Source organism: Carya illinoinensis, chromosome 11, assembly GCF_018687715.1.
Source record: "Carya illinoinensis cultivar Pawnee chromosome 11, C.illinoinensisPawnee_v1, whole genome shotgun sequence".
NCBI classification, from domain to species: domain Eukaryota; kingdom Viridiplantae; phylum Streptophyta; class Magnoliopsida; order Fagales; family Juglandaceae; genus Carya; species Carya illinoinensis.
The window spans coordinates 33,615,047-33,635,000 of NC_056762.1; the positions used below are offsets into that span (position 1 = coordinate 33,615,047).

Below are 19,954 nucleotides of genomic sequence, written 5' to 3' on the forward strand. Positions count from 1 at the left end.
CCATTAGGCATATTATCCTACCATTTCCAACTTTCAAGGAATAAAAGAATAAGGATGGATTCTTGACGTAGCAACGATTGCTGGGTTGTGTGCAACTATTCTCATTCCATTGCGTTCTATTGTTAGGTCACGATGTTAGAGCAAATGGCCCCTTGTATTCCTCACTTGGTTTGCACATTACCTTTTGGCCTCTCTTTCTTTCCTATTTCTGGCTTCCCTCTTCCTACTACTTTTCTCTCTTACGATTTCTTGCGACTTTCTTCCTTCCCAGATTAGCTTTTCCTTTTATTTCCTATGGCCAAATAAGGTATTTCTGCCTGTCTTACTGATGTGCAATCCTCCATGTCCTAGATGTCCCGACTTATGAAGGGTTTGGGTGGCGTTCCACTATTAGGCCTCAGGACCTAAATACTCTACGAGAGGAGTATCACATTTCAGACACCGGCCTCTTGGAGATTCCCACTCCTAGGTGTGTAGATGAAGAGGATTTAGGCGGTAAGGTGGCCATAACTGTTTCCTTACTGACTCACAAGTTGAGACTTCTCTTCAATCGCCCCTTGCACGATATTCTAGATCTCCTCCAACCTGCCCCCACTCAACTTCATCCTTTTTCTTTAAGGGCCTTTCTTTGCACTTGCATTGTATTTCGTATGGTTTTGGAGCTACTTGGGGAATTTTACCCTGACTTAATCGCCCAAGAATTTGTCTTCTTACCACTTGCGACCATCTGCTAAGGGCAACATTCTTAGTTTTCATAAGAAAGATAAAGGGCATACATTGACCCAGTTCGAATCTCGCCACTTCAATACCAAGAGCTGGACAGGAAAATTTTCTTTATCTCTGGTAAGGGTTGACATTTTTCAAGTTCAGAGACTCCTTAACAGGATTTTCCAATTAGGGCTATCTAGGGCAAAATCCCTGAGGAGAGAGAGTTGTGGGCAGGGATGGAACCCCTATCCAATCGAGAACTGGCCCGAATTGAAATGTTTCGCGCTTGGGCAGAAAGCCACCCATACAGTCTCTGGACTGATTTCTTGCTAACCCCTGCCCACATAGACCCTTTTTTGATGACTCCCAATCGTTCCCCTGTTAAAGGACGTCTATTTTTTATTCCAAGTGTGATGCTGCCCTCTCTGCCAAAACAATTTTTGAAGAAGGACAAGAAAGATAAGAAGGAGAAAAAAGACAAGAATGATAAGAAGGACAAGAAAAGTGTGCCCATTCTGAGGACGCCTCTTCTCCTACTAAGAAGAGGAAAAAGGCTTCGATGGCTAACATCAGCCTTCCCATTCTCATATGCTCTCAGGTTTACTACTCGTAACGTGCTCTCAGTCTCACATCATTTTGATTCAAATAACTTTACAAACACCATAATTAAGTAGCTAACACATGCTCTAATAACTTGTTTGCACTGCTATAACATTATTTACAAAAAAAGAGACTACTTTGCAAGAATCAAATTATGTATGTAGGATGCATGCTCGCTTGCTTGCTTGCTAGGAGATCATTATTAATTAATATATTTAATTCGAACCAATCTTCAAGTACTCTAATTAAGGCACTGAATCTATAACCCATATAATGTATGCCATATTCCGAACAAAAGCTGAATATTAAACGTTACATATATGAAAATTAAATATAAAGACATGTACTACATACTGGCCCAGTCGCATGTTCAATGCAGGTTCAAACTTATAAATATGACATGTCAATAAGGTGTTGGAATTAAAGCTTTAATTTGTAGCTTGCTCATACGGGCTAGCTGGGGAATATTTTGATGATATATACGATATTGTTTAGAGTAATTAATTTGCTTTAACCTTACAGCTACTTTGTTAAGAACAGCTTTTACCAAAAACAAAGGCATGAACGAGTTGACGGCCTATTCTATATATCTTCCTTCTACTTTACTCCAAGTAATAAAAGTTGATCTAGCTTCTATTAATCTGGAAACATTCTAGCACGTGACTTTTGGGCATATATAAGAGTAATTGGATCAAACAGCCATATTCCTTTTTGTCCATGAAACTTTTTACCATAAACTTTCTAGTGAAAAGCAAGCATAACATAAATTAACCTAGTTTTTGTGATAATATTAACGAAGCGCCTACCAGGAAAATGTTTATATGTGGCCAGTTATTTATAACAAAAATAAGCAGTTTTTAGCAAAATGAATTTATTCTCATCACAAATAATCATTTTTTTCTAGTGCAAAAAAGAAAAATAAATACTAGAATATATAAATTAGACTCATCGATCACTAATTTGTTATTACTTGGAGTAAAAGCCAGATGACAAAATTCTCAGCTGCAACCAATTAATAATTTTTACATCACTAAATCGATCATGGCGCGCTCAAACTTGGATCTAATTAATTAGTGATCTTGTGTGAATGCAGAGCTAGCTGGTGCTTTTAAAATTGGGCAGTGCTTGAGCACAGAACATCCTAATACTAATAGCATCATTCTTTATATTGACTAGAAGCCAAACTTACATGAATAGAGTCGAATTAAGAATGTTGATCTTCATGAACGTTTGAACTTTCATGTAACCATGCCCAAACCCGTAAATAATTTAATATATATATATATATATATATAGCCAGTAAAGCAATGGAACTAGATAGGCATATATGCAAGCCACGATCGAGGTAAAAAGTACCCGCACGTATATATATCATGTGCTCCCATTGACCTCAAGTCACCTCTTTGACCCAAAACTCATGAAAAATATGAAAGCATTTCTGATTTGATTTCTCTTTTTCAAAGCGCCCTAATTTCATGGTGATTGACCTAAGTACCTAACCCCATAAATTCATACACCAAACTTTACCTAGATTTTTGTTCTTGCCCAATTCCCATCATAAATTTAACGTTATTGTCTCCGCTTTCCGCTAAATTTATGAATTCTTTAACACTCATTTTTATCACCTTTTCAAAATACCTGTAAACTTTGACTAATTTCTGTCACAGCCCCCATTTCCACCGTTGATCGGCCAATCAATTCATGGGTCCCATATATATATGACCTCCATAGACCTTCGGCCATATTTGGATCAAACCACGATAAGGTAACTTGTGAATCTTTGTTTGTCACAGCAAAATGTGATGCTAAAATGCCCAAATCTACTTCCTTTAAAAGAGTGCAAAATCGTCATCAACAGACTAAGATCCCTCCCACTTTTCTCATCAAATAACCATTAAGAAATGTATGTGCAAGAGTTGTTGAAAAGTGAAAAAGGCAAGGAACCTTTTGTGTAGCATGTTGGCCATATCAAACCCGAGCAGGCCTTGATAGCCCAAAAATTAAAAAAAACAAAAACAAAAAATAAAAGTAGGCCTTGATTGAGAAAAGAAGATTCTTTGCAGACTAGACAACGTAGAAAATAGAACCAAAAGCTTTGGTGTTTGTTTTTCTTGATATTGGGAAAACAGTACAAAAACTCAAACATATATACATACCACGACACATTGAACCTTGTTTCCAAATTTAAAATATAATGGAACACCGTGAGCAGGTGTTGGAGACTGTTTTACTGCCAACGTGACGAATATTTTAAAAAGCTTAAATTTTTTACCATTATTTTAATTAAAGCTAACTACCAGTCAGCTTTAAATTTGTTTTTACCAGAAATTTGAACCTATTTGGAATCAAGCAATACATGTATTAATTAAGCTTAGCCCAATATAGAATTAAAAATGTATATGTAATTAAATTTTACCAAAATCCAATCTCTCAAACCAAATTACCCAACAAACGCTAACTCATGCACTCGGGTCATTATCCATGTCCGAGGTCTAGCAAAAGTTTGGACCACGGCCTGTGGGCTTATAATTAAGGTCCAAAGGCTGCAGCCTGTGATCTGCCATAGCAATTATAGAGATCCTTAGTGGGGCCGTTCCTAAGACCCAAAGTGTAATTGGAAGTGGGCTGTGGTTTGGAAGGCCGGAAGGTGTTCATTTCGTCAGTACCTTTCCTGATATATACACAGCTAAGAAGAAATAGAGTTGAGACCATAAATGTTTAGAATCTTTGTAGTAAACGTGTGGTCCAAATTAAATAGCATGGTAATCATCTCTTAACTGTTGTTGCTAGTGAATTTTCATTAATTTAAGTAGAAAAAATAAATTGTTACGAATCAAGAATCTTATAATAAAAATAATAAAAATGTGTTAAAGAGGTTTTTTTCCTTAGGCCCAGGGCTCAATATCGTGAGAGGCCCAAGCCCACCGAGTGACCCATCAGCCCAATACTAGCATAAGATTACTATTTTAGAAGCGCGAGAAGATCACCCTAAGGTAAAGGATGGAAGAATATGCCACATCCAAAGAACTAGATTCCAAGGAACCTCAAGGGGACATGGGTACACAAATCATGGAAAACTCTCGATCTTCTGGTAGGAGAAAAAGGAAGAACCAAAGGGCATGCATGGACGGGCAAAACAACGCAAGGGGTCACGTTGCATTAAATGTACTATCTCTAAAAAGTCACGCCGCATTAATAAGTATGACAAAATAGACTACAAGGAGAACACCTTTGTGTCCTCACTCTACAGCAAAGCATGGGCGTATGACCCCAGGAACCAGGTATAAAAACGACTCATAAGTATTGGAATAAAAGTTAGACTCTTTAAACTCTCTTTACTCTCACTACTCACTTAAACACTTCTCTACGGATATCCAATCTTTAGCATTACAGACTTTCTGGCAACCACTTTAGGGGCCATTTCTTTGTGTTTGTAGGCTCCAGTCCTGCTGAAGACCTAAACCAAAAGCATACGAAATACAATGTTAACAAAATGTATAAACACTTAATTAAACTTGCATTAATTTATAATCCAAAAAATTGGTTTATTGTAAAATATTAAACTAATTTTCTTCTATGTTTTTGTTGAGCAGACTATCTTTCTTATTAGAAAAGGACCCAAATTGAAGTAAGGAAAATTCTTCTTGTCATCCTCACACTTTACACACCACACTTATTTTAATTTTTTTTTTCATTTTTTTATAATAAATATGTAGTGTGTGGATGATAAATAGAATAATTTAATTAGTTTAATAAGAATAAAATGAAATAAAAAATAAAAAATAATATTTTAATATATAAAGTATGGTGTGGAATGATGTGCAGCATTCCTCTTGAAGTAATATACTTGGTGAAAGATAAATATTTTAGTTATAAAATATTTTATAAAAGTAAATTTATAAATTAAAATAATTTGTTATAATATGTTAAATTATAATATTGTTTTTATTATATAATTGTTTCAACAAATTATATAAAATTATGCTAATATATAAATTTATTTTTATAAAAAAAAAAAAAAAAAAAAATAGAGAGCATCTATTGAAGCTAACGTGCCACGTTATGACAGAGAAAATTAAACATTTGTTACCATTGGAGATAAAAGCACGTGGGTGGACCCATAGGCAGACATAAGAACCTGGTGGTGCAATAATATTGGTTAGGTAGGGACAGCAGGCTGTGCCTGTGGATGACTTTGTCCTTAAAAGCACTGACTGATTGGTGCATCTATTTCGAAAAGTTACTTTACAGCAACGTGGGTGGCAATGAAACGTTGCAGGAGCCAAAGAGGACAAAGATTGTTTATTTTTATTTTTTCCAATCTGATAATGCAATGACACTTGCAGCTGGTGCCTGTAAGATGCGATGTATTATGTAATATGTATTTGTTTAGATTTGTGTCTCCATCTGGTATCTTCAACCGCGGAAGAATCCCTAGGTAAGAGTTCTTGTCGTAATATTCCCACGTAAAAGAGAGAGAAATGCTTTTTGTCCAATTGAACCAAAAGTGTACCTAATTTTTTTTTTTTTTACTTAGTAATTAAGTAAAAACTTTTTAGTAGTATTATGAATTTTTTTATTTTTAAAAAAATATTTAGAAATATAAAAAATAAATAAATAAATCAAAAATCAATTAGAATAAAAAAAACTCCATTCAATGAATATTCGGGTTACATCTTTCGGTTACATGTATATGTAACACCGCTCGAAAGTGAAGGTGTCCTAGCTCTCAAGAGATGTGATGTTCTTCATCCTAAATTTAATCATATTTCAATAGATTTATAAGATCATTTAGATGCAGTTTAGATAATGAGATCAGATCAAATGAAAGTTAAATAAAATATTATTAATATATTATTTTTTTAATATTATTATTATTTTAAAATTTTAAATTATTTATTATATTTTATATAAAATTTTAAAAAATTATAATAATTAGATGAGATGATGATCTCTCAATTAATACGGAGCATTAAGGTGTACCACATAGCCCGATGTGATTAAGAAGAATAAAATCATCGATAAAAAGTCATAAAATACACACTGATCATTGCTACATCACTTTCTACCTCAATAGGATATTACTCGAGTGCTTGGAGATAATTCACCTTGCAAAGAGAAGAGCATCAGGCCCACACTGACACTGCTTCACCTGCTTTATCTCTCTCTTCCAAAGTCTGAAATCTATCTAAACAGCAACAAAAATTGAATCTTGAAACACACTGACAAGTATGAGGAAGAACAAGAACATGAGACGATTCAATGATCAACAAATCAAGTCGCTGGAAGTTACGTTCGAGGCAGAGTCAAGACCAGAGGCTCAGATAAAACACCAGCTAGCTAACGAGCTTGGACTGCGACCTCGCCAGGTTGGTATATGGTTCCAGAACCGGAGGGCTAGATTGAAGACTAAGCAGGTCGAACGAAACTGCTGCATATTAAAAGCTAGTTATGATAGTCTAGCTTCCAAATTCGAGTCACTACAAAGAGAGAATCGGGAACTCCTACTCGAGGTATCATTTATATCCCTAGTTGACTAAACGAGTCTTCAGAAAATAACTAGTTAACTAAAGAAGTCGCTGATTAAGTTTGTTTTGAGGTTTACAAAAGTTGCAGAAACTAAAAAAACAGCTGGGTAAGGAGCATGGGAACGAGAAAGGAAGAGATCCTATGTTTGAATCAAAAGAAACTCCCAGAATTCTGTCTGAAAGTGCCGGCCAAAAAACCAACATGCTTCTGGGTGATGTCAACGAGTGTACTGTGGAAGAAACTGGCATTCAGAACATCGCACAACCCACAGATGGTTCCCAAGCATCATCAGGAGATTGGCGCAGTTTAGAGTGCAGCTGTTTACCGGATGAGTCAGGTGGGAATTCACAGTGGTGGGAGTTATGGTCTAAATGAATTGCGCTACCACTACAATTTCTAAACATATGTATGAAATCATATTCGTAGAGTGTAATGGAATCCTTTGGTGAGCCATTGCATCAAAATGAAACACGTCTATTCAAATATAAGAATTTAACACTCCAGACAAAAGTGTCCCGACACCAAAAGTTGATAATGGTAAGAATAACAAAATCCAGGATCTTAGAAGTTTTCAGTCCTGTAAGTGTAGCTTCTCTACCTTACGTCCAGGTTGAATCTCTGAGTAAAATAAAGTCCAAAGCGAATAGGAAAGGTTTTGAAAACACGAGGAGAAAGTCAACTCATGATGCAAACGTAAGATGAAAGGCATTGTAGCAGTAGTAAGAAACTCCCATCAGCAGATGTGTGCTTCCATGCACGTGTTATGGCCATGTTTTTCGCCATTGATTTTTTTTTCTCCTAACAAAATCACCAACACCAACGAAAAAGCTCAGATATCCTGTATTGCATGCCTATCCCGTAACCCTCTTTCCATTTTTGTTCCACTGATCAAGCTATTTCCACAAGTATAATTTATCCAATGAGTTTGGTTTTACTTCTGCCTCAACTCTTCGATTGCATCTTTTCACCCGAAAAGAATCATAAGATAACACAAGCGTGCATGTGAGTTCAAGTTACGTGGGTAGATAAGTGTTGATTTCCAAACCAAACAAATAAATCTATAAAACCCAAGTACATGTTATGTGAATAAAAAAAATTGAAGTTATCACATTCCCAAATTTAAGATCAGCAAGTACGGAAGAGAAAGTTAAAAAAAATCTGTTGCATTATCCATATATCCATTCGGCTTTTATCAACAATCACAAGATCACAGACATGCCAACAGATGGACACTAATAATAACAAGAGACAATACTGATATGGGCACCTAAAGCTCGGATTTGACCTTCATATCTCCATTTGGTAATATGCTTTGTGATTGTGCAAGCCTCTTCAATTCCTGCATGGAATGTAAAGAACTTTAAGCATTAGAGTGTAAGAATACAAAACATTACAAGATAAATAAAAACAGTTTCAGAATATACCTTAAGGTATATGCCTTTTAGCCACCAACTAATAACTTGAATAAATAATTACGTCAAAAATAGGGTGTTCAAATTTCTCATGCCAAGCATTCAGTTACCAATCTCTATCAGAGATTATGCACATAGATGCTCCTAGCATTTCATTCTTCTTTTTTGATAATTTGTTGAGTTGCCCTAATGTCTTAGTGAACTCCTTGAAGTCATTACCACCATTAACAAACCACCCCTCATAAGTGAAGGAAATAAGAAGCCAGTCCATTATTTTTTAGGGAAGGTGTGCCAATGCTTCACATTTTATTTGACAACAGAAGATAATACCAACAAAAGATTGGTAACTATAGAGGTACCCTTCCCAAACAGAGTGGCCCAATCTATAAGCATGGCGGAAAGGAAATTACAGGGAAGAGGGTCGGAAGGAAAAAACAATTGAAGAATGGGTATGGACCAATGGAGGAAATTCCATAGAGACAACCATCCTGAGAAATTAGCGGGCCAATGCAATATAACTTACGGCAGCAGAGGCAGCACGTATTTCTCTGTATGATTCAACTTCATCAGGAAATGCTTGTTCAAGTTCCTCCAAAAGATGTCTGCGTAAACCCTGAAAAAATAAAACCACACACAAGCACAAAAACCAATACCTCAACCTCAACCTTACTTGAAACATTGAAATGGAAATAAGTAACTATGCAAATCTGTCATATCAGAGGATATGAAGGCAACCTTAAACGCATCAGTTTTGCCTTTCGTGATCTGATTTTTGGAAATACAGCTGTTTATGACATCCCTTGTGAATTCATCTGGATTCTTTCCATCATCTATCAAACTAACAGCAGAAGTACAGTATCATGCATCAGAAAATAAGAAAAAGCCTGAATTACATCATAAAGAACAATTTCAGATCAAGAAGAGGCAATCATGGGAATAGACTCACTTAAGAACCTCCATAGGAACCTGGATGCTGCTCTTCTCAGCTATTTTAACCATGTTGTCGAGCTCCATAACAAGAGAATTGCTGCAGAATAACCCGCAGCAATCAATTTATTAATAAAGCAAGTAGCAACTAAAAGAACTGATCACAGAAAGGACTGCAGAGTGGTACAGGCGTTGGAGAAGAGGAAGTTGAGAGGCAGCATTGAAGGAAGAGACAGTAAGGTAGAGCTGGTGAAGGAGGCCCAAAGTTTTCTGGATAGAGTTGATGACCTGGTTCAAGTTTTGTTTTGGATCGTCTGAGGCAGTTACTGCTGCCGTATCATTGGCCTGAGAGATCAGCCCATTGCCACCACTGCCACCAGTCACTGCTGTTGCAGCAGCCTGCGATGAATCCATGATGCGTTTTACTTCGAAGACCTCCCCAAATATCTAGAATACGTATGTCACACAAAAAATAACGAAATTAAAATTTGAATATGAATTAAATGACAGAAGGTTTACCATAAAATGTGTATTTTCCCTCAGATGTCAAAATTATTCACTTCACTATAAAGATAATACAACCAAAACAATTATGGTACTTCAAAAAATGTGGAACAATGGAATACCAAGCTGCATTAAATTATGTTCAAATGGAGAAAGTATATGAATAACATTTCCACAACCAGCCATCGGTTTCTTACGTTAAAAACATGGAAGTTCATTAGAAAAGAAATTCAACCTATTCTCGTGTTTTGAGCAACCAGATGGATCTTTTATCACTGTACAACGAATTCAACCACTCTAAAAATGTATTATCATCCGTATGATAAAGAAATCTCGTTTTAGAAATAGCCATCACCCTTAACTCATCAACCGCAACATTTACACCACAATATCAACCTCCAGAACTACATTGCATTATGAAGTAATTCCAATAAATAAACCAACCTAAAAAGAGTAAATCCAAGACACGGGTTGACGAAACCCATATAATCATAAAGCAGTAATAAAGCATAAAATCCCAGAATCTCGGGAACTTAATAAAGCATACATAATGAAAATTCCTCGCATTGATCACAAATAAATAAAATCCAGCAAGATTAGAAATAGCTCCAAACAATAAAAAGGAAAAAATCTAACACTATGTGCCATAAACCTTGACTGCCAGCAATCCCCAATATACAAGAGAAACAAATTGAACTTACATATTCGATTCGGACCCAAACTCGCTCGCCGGGGTCTTCTTGTGAACGGCAGAGATGGAGTTTTTGAGAGAGAGATGGAACCTACACGATCAAAGGGAATTTGGGACCGGTGGTGCAAATTATTACAGTAATTATTGATTTGTGGGCCTCATGTTTAAAGTATCAGGCCCAAAACATGTTAAATCTACATAACCTCAGAGGCCCTCAGTTTTGGTTTGGTATTTGGTCTACGGAATTGGCCACTGACTAGAGCCCAAAGAAAATTGTTATCACTCCGATGCGAAAAGTTAATCAAGGTGACTGTGTTCAAAAGGCCAGAGGATTTGTAAAGTGGTCGGAGTTAATCTTTTGCAGCTAAAAATACTATGCAACTTTTATGCGAAGGAGTGAGCAAAGGTGGTGACAGCCGGCGGGCACTCTACCCAACTTTGGTTGTGGGTAAGCCATTAATGCCATGTTCTACTTGAGAAGTACTAGAACTATAAAAAAATCTTATAAAAAATTTACAAATTGACGTAGTTTCTTATAAGAGCAATGCTACATACAGTCGTGAAATTGCAAACGCCACGCAATCGCTTTGAAAAAGAGTGGAGTCCACGATTAAAAAGTTAGTTTTTTTTCATGTGGGTCTCATATTAATTCATTTTTTTTCAAAGCGACTGCACGCCGTTTGCACAACCATGACTGCAAATATCATTTCTCTTCTTATAATATGTGAAATCTACGTTATAACAAAAAGTGATTTATAATCTGATCTATCATATTAATTTATAAACTTGCCAAGTATTTTGCGAAAAATTTAGATGTTCGATCATCAAAGTTGTTCGCCTAATCAACATCAAAGTATGTCATAAAATCAAAACTTGATTTTTTTTCTTATGTGGATTCCATGAAAAATAGTTTGCTTCAAATAGCGAAGAAGCCAACTTGCAACTATCCATTGAGTAACTGTGAGTTTGTGCATAAACTGGGAACGTTTATTTACTGAAAAAGAAATATCTGGACGGATGAGAGACAAATATTGAAGACCAACAATGACACTTTGGAACTCAGTGCTATCAATAGATGAGGTACCATCAACCAATTTGAGGGCTATGCTTGTGGACAATGGAGTTGAAACATCTTTAGCACCAACCATGTTGGTTTTAGAGAGAAAGTTCCGAATGTACTTGTGTTGGAACAAGAAAATATTAGATGTAGTGGAAATTGCCTCCATTCCCAAGAAAAAATGTAGCTAACCCATGTCCTTTAGAGAAAAACAAATGCCAAGTTTTTCAATAATCAAGCACAAAGTGCATATCATTGCTGGTGATAATCAAATCATCCACATGTACTAATAAATAGCATGTAACAGAATTGTGGTTGTATATATACAAGGACGAGTCTGCTTTTGAGTTTTAAAATCCAAGGCCCATGATTTTGCAATTTGCAGTTGCTTCAGAGAAACGTAAGCGGGGGCAATATTTTGTAATTTGACCAAATTCATCACAAATTTGACATTTGGGTGTATATCTGCGCTGGCCATTGTGCTTAGATTATTTCTTATTGTCCTTTGAGCCACCAAACTGTCAATAATGGGCCCAATTGGAATCAGTTTTTGAGGGAGCACCATTTCGGCTAGACCCATTTTGTTTGGAGGAACCCTTGGAACTTTGTCCTCCTTATGAAGAGCCAGATTGGCGATGTGAGTAGTTGGCCGAATTGGCCGAAGCGACCAGCTATTGGATGGTGGCATCAAAACGATGCAAATAAGCATCATGTCTGACAAGGAGGTCGTGAAGTTTTTTGAACATTAATGGTCGTTCCCTTGTGAGAATTGGTGCTGCGATTTCGCAAAAATCAGTTCCCAATCCATTGAGGATGTAAAGAGTTAGATCATCATTAGAAATAGGAAGATCAATAAGAGAGATTTCATTAGCAAGGGCTAGGGGTGTAACCGGTCCGGTCCGGTCCAGTTTTGGATAAAATTTAAGACCAAATTGGTATGTACCGATTTTATATTTTTCAAGACCGATTACACACCGGTTATCTTCCTAAATTGGTACTCCAACTTTACCGATTTCCAGTCTGGTTCGACTCGATTTTTCAATTTTAATATACTATATCATATATTATATAATATAGTGTATTATAGTATATAATACTATAGTGATAATATATTGTAGTATATTATAATATATATTATAATTATATTATAGACTATAGTGATATATTATAGTATATTATAATATATAATGATATAGTATTAGTATAACTATTAATACAATAAATTATAGTGATATAAGATTTTAAAATTTAATATTATATTAATTAGTAATTTATCATATAATATAGAACTATTTTATATATAATTATATATTATATATTAAAATTATATACGATATAAAAAATTAAAATATATATATGAACCAATCCGGTCTGGTTTTAGAAAAGAATAAAAAAGGGACCGATTTCAACCAGTTTTAAGAAAAATAAAATCGATACCAGACTGAACCAAACTCAGTACTAGACCAAACCCACCAGTTCTGTTCGGTCAGGTTCATCGATTTTTTTTTTACACCCCTAACAAGGGCCTTGACAGTGTGCATGCATTCTTGAATCATCTGATTTCGTCTCTTTATCATTTTAAGCTCCTCCTTGAGTTGCATTGTGTAAGTGAAGGATTTGCTTGCATATAGAGTATGCAATTTATGCCATGCTTCCTTAGATGTTTTAGCAGTGGAAATAAATGGAGTGATGGTGGTGATAATGGAAGCCAAAATGGCACTTAGGATAAGCATATATTGCCTTATCCAGTGGGTTTTGGTAAAGGATGGTGATGGAGGTGTCATTCGGGGAGGGACATGGGTTATTACCAGTGACATAATCAAGTAGATTATATTCAATTATAAGAGTTTCGAACTGGGCGTGCCACTGAGGGAAGGTTGAGGGTGTAAGCTTTTCATTAATTTGGGCAGTAATATCGAGGGCAATAAGAGAGATATCTATTGGAGATGGTGGGGTTATAATCGAATTATGGGTGTTTTCAGAGTTTGTGATTGAGTTCTTGTGGGAGGATGGCTTTCTTGATATCATGATGAATTTTGAATATTAACAAAGAAGTTTTATTGTTGCACTCTATGGAAAATATTTTCACACACATTTACAATTATTTGTATGGGAATATATACAAATTTACAAAGTCTAGTCTAAGTAAAAATCCTAAAATTATGGACTATTACAGGAATCTTGATTGAAAATTTTATGGCTGTTACATCCTTGATTTGTTGCTATCAATCTGCTTACATTATCCTTTGCTTGATTTAAGGCTTTTACTTGATTTGAGAATCTTCCGTTATACACTCCATAGTTTCTACAAAGAAAACATAATATTCTAAATATTTCATTTCAAAACTAAGAATGGATGAATATTATACTATAAAATATTGTCGTCAGAAATCTAAAACATATATTAGATTGTGTTTTTAGAAATTTAATTCAACGTATATGTTGCAAATTATTGAGATATAATTTTATATATAATTATATTTTTATGATTTTATCTCTTTTTATTTTACATAAACGACAGTTTTAAATTTATTTTGCCAATGATCGAGACTCGGCTATTGTTGTTCTTATTAATGAACCGAGACCTTATCAACTTAAAGTCATGAATAGTATTATAGTACAAGATGATAAAGAACTGTTCAACTTTACATGCACTGTTCGTTTTATATCAACATTTAAATCTCCTTCTGATCTTGATCTGGTTCTGGAAAGGGGGGCCGCGGCCAGCTATAATTCCCTCCGGCAAGTTGATTTTATTTAGGTTGGCCGGGACCAACAAAATAAAAACAAAACACAAAAAGATGAGGATGAATGGAAAATTTCAATATCGACATATATATAATTTACTAGTCTTAATAATTAATTTCTTTAGCTCAGTTAATTTCCATGAAGAGCATATTCTTTGCATGATATTCTGCTTTAATTTGCCTTTTGAATTGAGATTTCTCAATCAATTCAAATGATCGTAAGTCTTCATTTCTGGTCTATGTTCTCCTACTTCTTTCCTTTAGTCTAATTACTGGAATCCAAAGGAAAAGAAAATATAAAAGGAAAACCGGCCCGATTCTTAAAGCTGTACGTTGATGTTCTAATTATTAATCCCTCCAGCTTGACTGAATTTTGACTTTCTTTTTTCACGACCTGATCTCGATCTCTTCTCAACAAAATCATGAAGCATGAATATTTTCGAAGAATATTTGACAACATTAATACACCAGGCCGTACGTACATTAATGTCAAACAATTTGGTCCATATGCAACTTGAGATCATAGATATATAAATTTTTTATATTATTAATGGAGAATAGAAGATCGGTCATTTTCTAAAGAAAAACTGAAGTCCTGAACAATCCCAAGTTGTGGAAAAAAGCATCTTGGCCTTCATCTTCTTTTCTTGCATATTCTCGATAGAAAGCAACATGGGGATTTGGTATTACAACTATCAAAAAAAGCTACTTTCCCAATCAGTACTACTGTTAAGATCTGAAGCATTTCAAGTTTCAACCCCATATCAGAATCGTCATCAAGATGGTCAAAGTTTGGCAGGGTTGGTCGGAGAAGGCAACCCCAAAAGCAAATTAGATAGATACACCTTTGCTTGGCATATATTCCATATATGCATGCCAACAATTCAGTGAGTCAGTGGTGGAAGACTATGCATGCGAATAGCTCTGATCAAAATGAATATATTGCTTTTCTTCATGAAACTTGATAAGAAAATTTGAGGTCATTTTTAAAAGCAAGTGTACCATTAAGCATAAATATTAATAATTATAAGTAGTAGAGGAAGACTTGAGTATGGTCTAAAAAGAGTTGTTGACCAGTCTCCATTTTTCTAGATCGATGTCTATTTTCACCATTAAGGAAACTTTTTGTAGCCATTCAACATTGAGCCAATAATGATTAGCGATTTTGAAATATACGTATTAACATAATAAACTATAGGCAATTTGCGTGGAATAAAAACTTTTTTACCAAGCTGGTAATATTTATGAACAATATTCTTATTCTCCCGTCTTACATTTTGTTATTTCAAGTTATATTTATTTATTAATATATAATATTTTAAGGAATTTTATATAGCTAGCTACCATGCATTTAAGTACATAGTCACTCAAAATGTATCATATTAACAGGTGTGATTGTGGGGAAAAAAAAAAAAAATAGAACGAAGAACAACAATATTTCTTAAGCAGACGATCATATCCTCTGAAAATATCGCATTCGTAGACAGAGAATATATATGTTTATCTTAGAGTACTCCACTACGGCCATTATGCAGTGTCAAAGATTAAAGATCTAATTCACGATAAAGCTTGTGCTTAACTCAAAGTGGTAATAAATTTGATTCGGTAACAGTAAAAAAATCAACCTGGTTAATTATCACTTTCATGAATTTTTTTTATTCTTCTTTTGAAATTTCTAGTGGTCCAACGTCAATTGAGTCATGATTTGCATTAATCAGGTCAATATTTGTGTGTGTGTGTGTGTGTGTGTGTGTAACACATGAGGGAGTGATCGATATGCCATTAGCAAGTAGTCGTTTAGTCAGGACCAACGATTTAATATATTGAATTATGAAGAAAATGATCAGGTTGGAGTGGAGATAAGAGTACGCGTTAACATGATTTCATGCACATGGTGGGAAACTTTTATAAGCTTTCAAGTTGAACATAATTAAATCACTGAAACAATATTCTTTCCCCGCATCAAATCTTTCGAAAAAAAAAAAAGCATGTATAGATCCGCCATGATCAACTAGATCATGTATGTAATTAATTCCTCAGATTATTAATTTATTCATTCAAATAGATAGTGCTCGATCCGTTTGTAAATCAAAGCTAAATATATATAGCACTTTCACACCAATTAACAACTTGATTAGGATATGCGAGTTTATACCCATTGTATAATAGAAAAATAATATTTATAGCCCTGAAAAGTGCAGTCCTTATTCCAATGAGATCCACATGAAAATTTATTTTTTTAATGATAGATCTCCACTTTTTTCAAAGAGAATATACTGATAATACACACTCTAGAATTGTATATAGCATTACCTCAATACAATATTATCCAAGTCATGAGGAAATTAAAAAAAAAAATCATAAATGTTTGAATTAATTCATAATCTTGATTCATTAGTTATCCACACGCACGGATGAAATATGATATTATTTTTGCCCCCTCAAAAAACCCATCCAATTGCATACATTAGGAAAAAAAAATGGTTCTATTAATTAATATTTGGAATTAGGATATAAATTAAAATAAGTCAAAATTAGGGAGAAAAAGATGACATGGAGCTCCATAGACATTATAAATAATGCTTTCACATCAGTCATGCATATATATATTAGATTAGATTTGTTTGTCGATCGCTCAAATACTCGTAGGACTGCTCCTTAAGAAAGTGTATATTTTCTCACCAATTGAAAGCTTTATTCAAGATTCCGGCCAGTTGAGTTTACGCCCACAAGTGGCCAGCACGCAACATTAATGTTAATTTAATTGTGCAAATAGAAGTATATATAAAAAATGACAAACACATGAGCGCGCGCGCACATACATATCTATATCATTATCATCAATCAGCAAGGCACGCACATGAGAGTTAGCAAAACAGGAAGTAACCATCACTACAAGAAATAACAGAAAGTTGAAGTTGGATTCTAGGTTACGGAAGAGAAATACAGCAGAGAGAAAAGTGCTCTGTATATTGAAGTTCTCAAGTTACAAGTAAAGTAAAAGTAGTTTCCTGTACATAAAATATCTAACTTATATACTTGGCTAGAGACTGTACACGTGTACATTACATAAATATTAAGACTCCCCCTCAAGCTGGACTATACAAACTTAGGAGTCCAAGCTTGCTAACAAGAAAATTAAATCTGTCATGAGTAAGAGATTTAGTAAAAATGTCAGCTAACTGAAACTGTGTAGATACATGCAAAGTTTTGATAAAACCAGCTTGAAGCATGTCTCGAACTAGGTGGCAATCTATCTCAATGTGCTTTGTTCGCTCATGAAAAACAGGGTTTTCAGCAATATGCAAAGCAGCCTTATTATCACAATATAACATAGCAGGAGACTTTACTGAAATTGGAAAGGCTTGAAGTAAAGCTGTAAGCCATTTGAGTTCACAAGAAGAAGCAGCCATTGAACGATACTCGGCTTCAGCAGATGAACGAGAGACTGTCACTTGCTTCTTTGATTTCCAAGCAATAAGGGAATCACCAATGAAAATACAAAAACCAATAACTGATCTTCTAGTATCAGGGCAACTAGCCCAATCTGAATCACAAAAGGCTTTTAACTGAAGAGAAGATGAGCTGGAAAAGAAAAGACCTTGTCCAGGGTTCAGCTTCACATATCTCAGTACCCGAGTTGCTACATCAAGATGAGATTGACATGGCTTGTCCAAAAACTGACTTAATGTATTTACAGCATAGGAAAGATCTGGCCGAGTTATTGTCAAGTAAATAAGACGACCAATAAGCCTTCTATATGAACTAGGATCAGCCAACACATTATTATCTTCCTTGGACAGCTTGCAAGTTTGATCCATAGGAGACTGAGCAGGTTTAGCAGCCAATAAACCTGAATCTGAGAGAAGTTCCAAAGCATATTTACGCTGACAAACAGATATACCAGTGGAACTTCTAGCAACTTCAAGTCCTAGAAAATATTTAAGATTTCCTAAATCCTTAAGCTTGAACTTAGAATCAAGGAAGGACTTGAGGGCAGAAACTGAAGAGGAGTCATTGCTAGCAACAACAATATCATCCACATAGACCAAGAGAGCCATAAAGGAAGAACCCGAGATCATAGTGAAGAGAGAATAGTCTGACTTTGATTGAACAAATCCATAAGCAATTAAGGTAGTGGAAAATTTGGAAAACCACTGCCTAGAAGCTTGTTTTAACCCATATAGGGACTTATTAAGCTTGCAAACCCGGGCATCATTGGGTTTGGCAAAACCAGGGGGCATCACCATATACACTTCTTCATGTAATTCTCCATGAAGAAATGCATTATTAACATCAAGCTGCTGCAAACACCAATTTTGAGAGGCAGCAAGAGCAAGTAAACATCTAATAGTAGTGAGTTTTGCCACAGGGGAAAAAGTATCAAAATAATCAATCCCCTCTTGTTGAGTGTAACCCTTGGCTACTAATCTAGCCTTGTATCTCTCCAAAGTGCCATCTGACCTAAGTTTGCACTTATAGACCCACTTACAACCGATAGGATGTTTTCCAGGAGGAAGTGTAGTTAAGGTCCAAGTGTTATTTGCTTCAAGAGCAGAAATCTCAGCTTGCATAGCTTCTTTCCAATGAGGAATTTTAATGGCTTGAGAAAATGATTTAGGCTCAGAATGAGATGAAGTAGCTAAAGTAAGAGCTAAGTGAGATGGAGAAAGTTTAGAATAAGAGATACAAGAAGAAAGAGGATATTTAATACCTTTTTGTGCAGAAACAGTACCATCATCCAGGGAAGATTGATGAAGTGGATGCTGAAATGAAGCCAAGTTACAATGGTAATCTTGCAAGTAATGTGGTTGCTTATGAGACCTTGATGGCCTTCGAAGAGTATGGGATGGGGCTGGAATTTGAGGATCTGAGGAATTATTTTGATGGGAATTAAAATCTGTAGATTGAGTAAAATCTGTAGAAACAGATAGAGGAAGGGAAAATGGAATTGGAAGAACAGGATTAGGTATGGAAGGTGTAGAAGGAGCAGAAATAAATGAGAAATCTGAAGTAGTGGATTTAAAAGGAAATGTGGTTTCATGAAAAATCACATCTCTGGAAATATGGACAGTACGATGAAGAAGGCTATAAACTTTATAACCTTTTACATCAATGGGATAACCAAGAAAGATGCAAGGCTGAGCTCTAGCATCAAACTTGGTTTTATGAGTAAGAACTGAAGCATAGCAGAGGCAGCCAAATGTTTTCAAGTATTGATAACTTGGTTTAACAGAGAATAAAATTTCATGAGGAGATTTGTGATTTGGTAACAAAGGTGTAGGGAGGATATTAATAAGATGGACTGCAGTTAGTATACTGTCACTCCAGAATTTTAATGGTAAAGAAGATTGAAACATGATAGCTCGAGCAATATTAAGAATATGCTGATGTTTTCTCTCTACAACAGCATTTTGTTGAGGAGAATAAGGACAACTCTTTTGATGTAAAACACCATGAGTACTAAAGAATTGTTTCATGTCAAACTCAGGTCCATTGTCAGATCTAAGGACCTTGATGGTGCATTGATATTGAGTTTGAACAAATTGGAAGAAGGATTGAATGTAATTTCTAGCTTCTGACTTAGACTTCATGAGATAAACCCATGTACATCGACTAAAATCATCCACTAGAGTGAGGAAATAACTGAAACCATTATATGAAGTTATTGAATAAGGTCCCCAAATATCACAATGCACCAAATCGAATATAGAGGAAGATGTTGAACTACTAATAGGAAAAGGTAATCTTTTCTGTTTTGCAAGAGGACAGATTTTAC

The 19,954-nt window shown here is 35.1% G+C and overlaps 2 protein-coding genes across 3 annotated transcripts; one reads left to right on the forward strand and one right to left on the reverse strand.

Moving 5' to 3' along the window:
* The first annotated feature begins 6,372 nt into the window (after nt 1–6,372).
* LOC122280418 (homeobox-leucine zipper protein ATHB-12-like) lies at nt 6,373–7,306 on the forward strand. 2 transcript variants are annotated; one of them, XM_043091310.1, is made up of 2 exons: nt 6,373–6,821; nt 6,925–7,306. In XM_043091310.1, the coding sequence occupies exons 1-2, from the start codon at nt 6,540–6,542 to the stop codon at nt 7,210–7,212; spliced, it is 570 nt and encodes a 189-aa protein (XP_042947244.1). In that variant the 5' UTR covers nt 6,373–6,539; the 3' UTR covers nt 7,213–7,306. The 2 variants fall into 2 exon arrangements, with proteins under 2 accessions (XP_042947244.1, XP_042947243.1); XM_043091309.1 differs by having other exon boundaries at nt 6,380–6,821; nt 6,919–7,306.
* Nucleotides 7,307–7,920: 614 nt separating this feature from the next.
* Nucleotides 7,921–10,533, reverse strand: LOC122280419 (mediator of RNA polymerase II transcription subunit 10b-like). Its single transcript, XM_043091311.1, has 6 exons — nt 10,382–10,533; nt 9,364–9,623; nt 9,196–9,276; nt 8,985–9,087; nt 8,773–8,862; nt 7,921–8,176 (listed from the first exon to the last, which is right to left on the reverse strand). Exons 2-6 carry the CDS (start codon nt 9,588–9,590, stop codon nt 8,105–8,107), a joined length of 573 nt encoding a protein of 190 aa, XP_042947245.1. The 5' UTR covers nt 9,591–9,623; nt 10,382–10,533; the 3' UTR covers nt 7,921–8,104.
* Nucleotides 10,534–19,954: the final 9,421 nt, after the last annotated feature.

What these genes read in the sequence shown, in the direction of transcription:
- LOC122280419 (XM_043091311.1), bottom strand. Translation starts at nt 9,590, where the DNA reads ATGGATTCATCGCAGGCTGCTGCAACAGCAGTGACTGGTGGCAGTGGT. An exon ending in CTTCCTCTTCTCCAACGCCT is followed by an intron (nt 9,277 to 9,363) that starts GTACCACTCTGC and finishes GTTATTCTGCAG; the next exon opens with CAATTCTCTTGTTATGGAGC. An exon ending in TACGTGCTGCCTCTGCTGCC is followed by an intron (nt 8,177 to 8,772) that starts GTAAGTTATATT and finishes CATTCCATGCAG; the next exon opens with GAATTGAAGAGGCTTGCACA.
- LOC122280418 (XM_043091309.1), top strand. Translation starts at nt 6,540, where the DNA reads ATGAGGAAGAACAAGAACATGAGACGATTCAATGATCAACAAATCAAG. An exon ending in ATCGGGAACTCCTACTCGAG is followed by an intron (nt 6,822 to 6,918) that starts GTATCATTTATA and finishes GGTTTACAAAAG; the next exon opens with TTGCAGAAACTAAAAAAACA.